We start from the raw sequence: 7505 nt of genomic DNA, 5'->3' as shown, positions 1-7505 counted from the left end.
GATGTTCTAACGAATCAAGGGCATGGAGTAATAGCATGAGGAATGTCAACGTTTTGTCCTTTGTTGTCCATAGTGAGAATATATGCTACATATCTTCGTTCCAGAAAGACAGGAAATATATGTGGATAAATTGATTATCTGAAGTACTTATAATTTGCATTGATATTGCAAAATTCACTATTCACTGAAGTTGGTAATTGTTTTCTGTTGAATTTGATATCAGTCCCACTTTAATAATTTGGAAATCTTTCTTACTTTGGTTAAAAACCGTCTTTCATTTATCATGGTGATTTGCTAACACTTATCCTTTATAGTTATTTGAAGTTTGATCTATTAAACAAGTGGTCTTTCTTCTTCCATTTATGTACATTTTCCTATTCATCTACTGCTGAGTTGTTGTCTAAACTTTTCATATAGGTTGACCTCCTAGTTCAATCAATTCTGTCATGGATCAAAAAAATCTCCAGAATGAACTTGTCCCTGTTTCAGCAGAGAGCCAGGACTTACCTGACAATGAAGCTAGCCAAGAGAATGCTAGCTTGAACATAGCCCTCCATGACTCGAGCTATAATACAGGGCATGGTGAACTGAGCAGGCAGGTTCCTGAATCAGGGCTTCATTCAGAAATGAGTAATCCAAGTTTAACACTGTGCCAGCAGGTTTCCTTCCCTGAAAACTCCTCAGGAGGGAATTCTTCTAGGGCTTTCTTTTCCAACAATGATGGAGACAAACAAAAGGTAGCAGAACGCTCTTCAGACAAGCAAAAGAACATTGTAAGAGACCTCGGGGAATGCTCAACAAGTCAAAATTCTAGTAACCTTAATGAAGGTGAGAATATTTTTGAGAATTCTCTTTTTCCTCTTCTTTTTGTATCTCTCCTTTAAAGGAGAATATCTGGTTTATTTATGTAGTTAAACAGGTGTAAATCATGCAGGCAAAGAAATAAATGCAAGAATCAGCACAGTACAAAGAGATGGAACTTTTGACCATCCTTCTGTTTTTGAAGCTAGAACTAGTGAATACTTTCAGCGGAATACCCGAATGAGAATCAGCCATGCTGATGAAGCTAATGCATCTGCACTTGATCTATGGTCACAACATAACAATATTACTCATAATCCTTGGCCTCCCCAATCATCATCTGCACCAGTCCTGCTTAATCAGCCGTTGTATGTTAGGTTTTTGGGCAGCAATTTGGAGCCATATAGGCAGCATCATGCACATATTGTTCCTACCCTGTCTTCAGAATTGTATCCGTTCCGACAGAGTGGAATTTCGAGAATGGAAGTAGGTAGTTCTTCCAGCTCTAGGGCAGGTGTGGTTGATGGTGCAGCTGCAGAATTGCACCTGCTAGGTGCTCCAATCAATATCTCAGGGCAAGTCTTTGTTCCCCCAATTACCGCTAGGAATATGATACAGAACCAAACAACTTGGGCTTCAGCCAGTGGCAACACAGTTTTATTTGGTAATTCACTGCTTGCATCACAGGCTGGCACCCAGTTTGGTGTTTATCCATCACAAGGAGCAAACTGGTTAGCTTACCCAAATCAACACCACATATTACAGGGTGCACGCAGATCCTCCTTCTCTTCACAATCTGAACAGAGACATCGTACCATGAACCTTCCCTCACGTGAACATCATCTGTCGAATGCTGTTTCCCGTGTCCAAGATCCATACACTGGATTAGATACGTACAGACTGAATATTGGCGCAATGGGCATTCCCAGGATTACAGAGATTTTTGCAACTGCTGCAAGAGAAGGAAGGAGCGGGATGTCAGCGGTATGTGCAAAGCTGTATCTTCCAAATTATTGAGATTTATATTTATTAGGAAATCACACGTACAAAAAGGTAAATAAATGGAGTAGAGATGAAAATGTTATGATTGATGAATGGTGCTATTAGAAAAGATTTTCCTTAGCATGGTCTAGGTTGATGAATGGTGCTATTAGAAAGTGTTAAGATTCAAATGGTTTACTACTAATCTATAGTTAACCGCTTTCGATTTTTGTTCTTTTCTTTAGTCTTGCTTAATATGGAATGACATTATTCTCGCTATTGTAGCTTGAGGATATTACGAATCTCATTATCCAGGGTGATAATTTACTTATTGAGGTTAGTTCTATTTTTCTCCTTTACTACATTTGCCCAGCATTTGTCCCCCTTTCAGCAGTTTTGTGAATATTGTCTTATGTATGACTGCCTTATTAGACATGGTTATACATTTAACTATTGATCAGTTGTACTTTGCAGTTTTGTGAATATTGTCTTCGTATAATTGTGCTCACATTCAGTGTTATGGTATGATGCTACTAAACTGGTACTGTTAATGCATTCGGTCAGGAAGCTTTACGATTCCGGTCAGCACTTCATGGCATTAATCCCCAAGACAGTTACAGAGATATGCGAATGGATGTTGATAATATGTCTTATGAGGTAACCAAATTCTCTTCTGGATTTACTTCATCGTATTAAGATGTGCCAAACTTTTATTTTTAATGCTTCTTCATACTTAAGGAATTGCTGGCACTGGGAGAACGAATAGGCAGTGTCAACACTGGACTTAGCGATGAAAAAATTCTCAACTGCCTACAGCAACGCAAGTATGTATCTACTGTATCTGAAACATCGGCCGAAGTAGAGCCATGCTGCATTTGTCGGGTGAGTCGATATTTGGGTTTATGCTCGATCGCCCTCAACGCAAAATAACTGCCCTATTTTGTCCTGTGTCAGGAAGAATTCAATGAAGGGGAAGAGCTTGGGCGATTGGATTGTGGGCATGATTTCCACTCTGCGTGCATCAAGCAATGGTTGACAATAAAGAATCTATGCCCCATCTGCAAAATAACTGCCCTTAGTAAGATGGATGAGTGAGGCTTCAAAAGCAGTACATGCCAACCAGTCTTTACTAAATTACCACAATTCTTGATTTCTTTTTGATTTGGTTGTCTTTCTTTGTATTCTTTTTCACTCCAGACATCAAATATTCCCATGAATTTTTCAATTTACATAATATGAACAAACAATTTGTGCACTTGTTTCTGGTATCCTCTGAAATATTTTCCTTCTTTCTCTGAAAAAAAAGAGATTAAATATATTTTTTAACCATTTTATTTTAGTCCATGTTTTTTTTTCCCTTTTTCTCTCTCTGATAGAAAGCCAAAGAGATTGATGATGGTCAGGTGAAATGAATGGCCCAGTGCACAATCATTTCCAACGGGGACGACAAGGATGGAGAGGAAAAGGAGGAACTGATATGATCTTCCTAATCAAATAGAGTGAAGTAAAGGTGACAGATTTAACAGTGGTGGAGACTTGATTGAGGTGATGTAACCGATGCCTGTGGCTATTTCTTGAAGAGAGGCTACTTCAGATTTCAGGAAAAAGGAGCAAAAAAAAAAAAAAAGAGGCAAGTTTGTTTCATCAATTTTGGTTGGATTCTTCGTTCAACATTGTACTTTGGGCCCTTTTATGTTTTGTGTTCCATGCTTTCTCTAACTACCCTACCAACAGCATGAGCAAACTAATAAATATTAACATCTAACTCAACGCACTTGTCTTGTTTTAGTTTAGAATATAATAGTTTGATAAATCGTGCTTCATCCTCAAGCTGAACAACATTCTCCTCCTACTCGATTAGTTTTTTTTTTCATAGACAGCTTATAACAATTGTAAACTGTCCTTAGGTTCCATAACAAATATTATATATTAAAGAATAGATACAACAACCAGTGAGTTCCAAAAAAACAAAAAACAATATCTAACAGTACTGGTTTGCTGCAATTATCATAATCAAAAGCTACTAGAAAAAAAAAAGAGGCAAATGATTCCCAGGCTTTGTTTAATCGCCTGCCCTCAATAAAAAAGACTAACACGTGAGTTCGGTTCGGTTCTAGGAATTAATTGCCTACTCATCGTCGGCAATATGCCTCGACGTCGATCACGTAACCTCCACAAGTTTATGGTATTTCTTGCGTGTGCCATTCTTTAATGCTTTAATCGATCGGATTGCTCACCTTTCAATTAGTTTTAATCGATTTTATATGTTTTAGTTTTATAAAATATAATAAAAAAAATAAGATTGTAATATTTTAAATTGTGAGGGTAAAAAGAATAAATAAAATATAGAGTAGAGGGCAAAAATAAAAGAAAAAAAATCCTGTAATATCTCCGTTACAGTGACGTTACTGAGCTGCATCACAAAAGAAGAGGGAAGACGTGGTAAAGAGAGAGAGAGAGAGAGAGAGAGGGAGACGCTTTAACAGAACCTATTACTGTTTTCGATTTGGTTAACGTGGGAGCGGCAAGGCGAGGAAGTGATACTTTGCCGTTTTCTACTTGTGCGGCAATAAATGGTGGTGGTGTTGGAGGGAGAGGAGAGGACTCAGAGAGAGAAGAGAGGCGATTGGTTGCAGCATATGAGCACGATAAAGGATATCGTGGAGCAAGATTGCCAAAAGGAGAAGGCAAAAAAATAGTAGAATAATTCTGTTCCTGTCAATTCACAGCACAGCGAATTGAAGAAATCTCCTCGTTGCCTTTATAATAATTTTAGCAGCTGCTGCTGCTGCTGCTGATGATGATATTGATGCCTATCTGTGGCACTGAGTTTTGTAAAGCTGTTGCTTTTTGGCATCGGTCTGCTGCTGCTTCTTCTTCTTCTCGCCTATTCTGCCATTTCTTGAGCACTCCAGTCTGCCCCGTTCTGTGTTTGGAGCATGGCGGAGAAGGATTTGCGGATCGCTAAAAGGGAAAGATTGGATTTTTGAGGTCGAGAGGTGGAAAAGGTTGGATTTTTGAGTTGGAAAGGCGAGAAAGGTGGGAGTTTTGGTTGGATTTTTTTTTGGATGGACGACGTGTGGGATCTCAACGACGAGCCGACGGCGTCTCCGGCGGCCTCTGTCGAATTCGGCGGAGAGGACGAGAAGGGGAAGGCAGCGGGGGTAGCGTCGGCCGATGAAGAGAACGAGGATTCCGTCGAGACGTCCGAGGAGCGGGAAGCCGGCGTCGGAAGGATCTTCGGGTTCTCCATTTCTGGCTCGTCCGCCGTCGTGACTCACCAGTTCTTCCCTTCCGACGACGGGGAGGGGGCTCAGCCTGCGGAGAGCTCGGAAGCGGCGGCGGCGCCCCCTCACTCGCTTTGGAGTGGGAACAAGCTCCGCCACCCTTCGGAGTCGGCGGTAGCGGAGGCGAGGCTGGCGTCCGTTAAGAAGAGCCGGCGAGGGCCGAGGTCGAGAAGCTCCCAGTACCGCGGTGTGACCTTCTACCGAAGGACCGGCCGATGGGAATCCCATATATGGTTAGTTCCATTCTTCTCATTTTTCCCCTTTTGTTGCGAGCTTCCGATTCAACCAAAAAGAAAACAAATCTTTTGATTTAGATTCAAAAAACTCTCTGCAGGGACTGTGGAAAGCAAGTGTATCTAGGTACGCATGAATCAATCATCTCCTGCTCAAAATTCCAAATGCTCACCAAGATTTCATCTTGTTCTTGGTTGAAACATTAAATAGGCCTATGAATGTACCTAAAGATCTCATCTTGTTCTTGTTTGCGATGCAAATAATTGTTGTAGGTGGATTTGACACAGCATATGCGGCAGCAAGGTTTGTCCCTAAAGAACTCTAAACTAGTTCTTGTTCCAAGCTCTCAAGTTGTCGAGTTTTCTGAACCAGAGCATACGATCGAGCCGCAATCAAGTTCCGCGGTTTGGAGGCTGATATCAATTTCCTTTTGGATGACTATAAGGAAGATATCAAACAAGTAAATTGTGTATCAAAATCCTTCTTTTCTTCCTTGTTTGTTCTGAGAATTATCTAATTCGAAAGGAATGCTCGTCGATGGTGCAGATGGGCAATGCGACCAAGGAAGAGTTCGTTCAAGTGCTCCGCCGCCAAAGCACAGGCTTCCCTCGAGGGAGCTCCAAGTTCAGGGGGGTCACCTTGCACAAATGTGGGAGGTGGGAGGCCAGAATGGGCCAGTTCTTAGGCAAAAAGTATGCCTCTTCGCCTTCGTTTTATCGAATTGCATCTCGTGTTTAACTTGTTCTTCTCATTCTGTGCTCTACTTCATCGCAATGCAATACGATTCAGATATGTATACCTGGGACTCTACGAGACCGAGATCGAAGCTGCAAGGTATTTGAAGTTCTACTTATCGTTGCAGATTGTATACTTTGTCGAGAAAGAGTTCTTGATGAGTTCTGTTTTGGAATGATCTAGAGCTTATGACAAGGCTGCAATCAAGTTCAATGGGAAGGATGCTCTAACTAATTTTGATCCTAAAATCTATGAGAATGAGCTTGAGATACCGAGTAAGAAGAGCATGAATCACTTCACACGATCTTTGTCGTTGGTTAAGTTGATCATCTAACAAACAGTAAATCTAATCTACTCTACTCTTTTAGCTGATTCTGCTGAGCATGATCTGGACCTAAGCTTGGGGACGTCATGCTCGAAAAGAAACAACGTCGAGGTAGTGGACGATAACACTTCTGATATCGTCGATAAGCATTCGCACAAGGCGTCTGATTCAGGATGGAATCAGAGAATGGGATTTAAGGTATGATGATGTCTTTAGACATGTATAATAATTCTGCTTCTCTTTTCGCATAATTCACTTTGGGCTACTATCCAGTTTGATCGTCATCACAAACTGGCTGAAGGAAGAAACAACACTGGAATCATTCAGTATCCGAGTCCTAAAGCTAATGAAACATTCAACTACATTCCTTTCCAATCGAACACCGGCGGTGCCTCGTCGATGTTCCACGTGATGCCACAGCAATTCAACTTCAATAGCTTTTATCAAGTGTGTGACACTCAATTCAACTCGACCTCGTCGATCTACTTGAGCTTGTTTCTCAGTTTACTACTTTGATCCCAACCTGAGCATTCTCCTTTTCTGATACAGCCGCCAGGAGGCAGCCATGGAGAAGGATCAGGCAAATGGCCTGCATCATCGAGCAGCGATGAGGAACGACGACAGCGGCGCGTGGGTTGGGGGCCGGGTTTCAGCTTCAGCTTCAGTCCACAACTCCCTCCGCCGCCGAATGGTTCGCCGTCATTAGTTTTGCAGCATCATCAGGATTCCTGTCACCGGTAGCAAAATCATCCTCCAGTGAGCATTGCCTTCGGCTTCGGCTTCTTCACAGAGGGCTTCCACCCCCTTCAACAACAGCAAACATTTGCAGCTCCTTTTTAGGTGTTCTTCAGCAAAAGACAATTAATAGAGTTTCGGTTGCGCTGTTCATCAAAATGGTCAATTGTTCCTCTATTTTGTTAAAGATTGAATCAATAAGTCGAAGCTTCTTGCATGCCATCATTTGGAAGCACCCCCAGAACAACAACAATTTTCCATCTAATATTCATAATTCACTCCATCAAAATCAAAATAATGACATTGCAACACACACACTTCAACAGAGAGAGAGAGAGAGGGAAGATGCCCTTCGTCTGTGTAGCTAAACTACAGTAGTACAAGAACTAGGTTTTGGGACAAACCAG

General features: G+C 41.4%; 1 protein-coding gene and 1 pseudogene across 1 annotated transcript; both read left to right on the top strand.

The window, feature by feature from the left end:
- Positions 1–446: 446 nt before the first annotated feature.
- LOC141841934 (putative E3 ubiquitin-protein ligase HIP1) lies at positions 447–3258 on the top strand (annotated as a pseudogene).
- Positions 3259–4588: 1330 nt separating this feature from the next.
- On the top strand, positions 4589–7354 carry LOC141841694 (floral homeotic protein APETALA 2-like). The gene is made up of 10 exons (XM_074729876.1): positions 4589–5302; positions 5404–5429; positions 5576–5606; positions 5676–5763; positions 5850–5995; positions 6093–6137; positions 6222–6313; positions 6407–6561; positions 6637–6810; positions 6913–7354. Exons 1-10 carry the CDS (start codon positions 4851–4853, stop codon positions 7102–7104), a joined length of 1401 nt encoding a protein of 466 aa, XP_074585977.1. The 5' UTR covers positions 4589–4850; the 3' UTR covers positions 7105–7354.
- Positions 7355–7505: the final 151 nt, after the last annotated feature.

This window comes from Curcuma longa, chromosome 11 (assembly GCF_044706935.1).
Source record: "Curcuma longa cultivar G26 ecotype Majalengka, Jawa Barat chromosome 11, ITB_CL_G26_1.1, whole genome shotgun sequence".
Taxonomy (NCBI): Eukaryota; Viridiplantae; Streptophyta; class Magnoliopsida; order Zingiberales; family Zingiberaceae; genus Curcuma; species Curcuma longa.
This window is presented reverse-complemented; position numbering and strand designations above follow the sequence as displayed.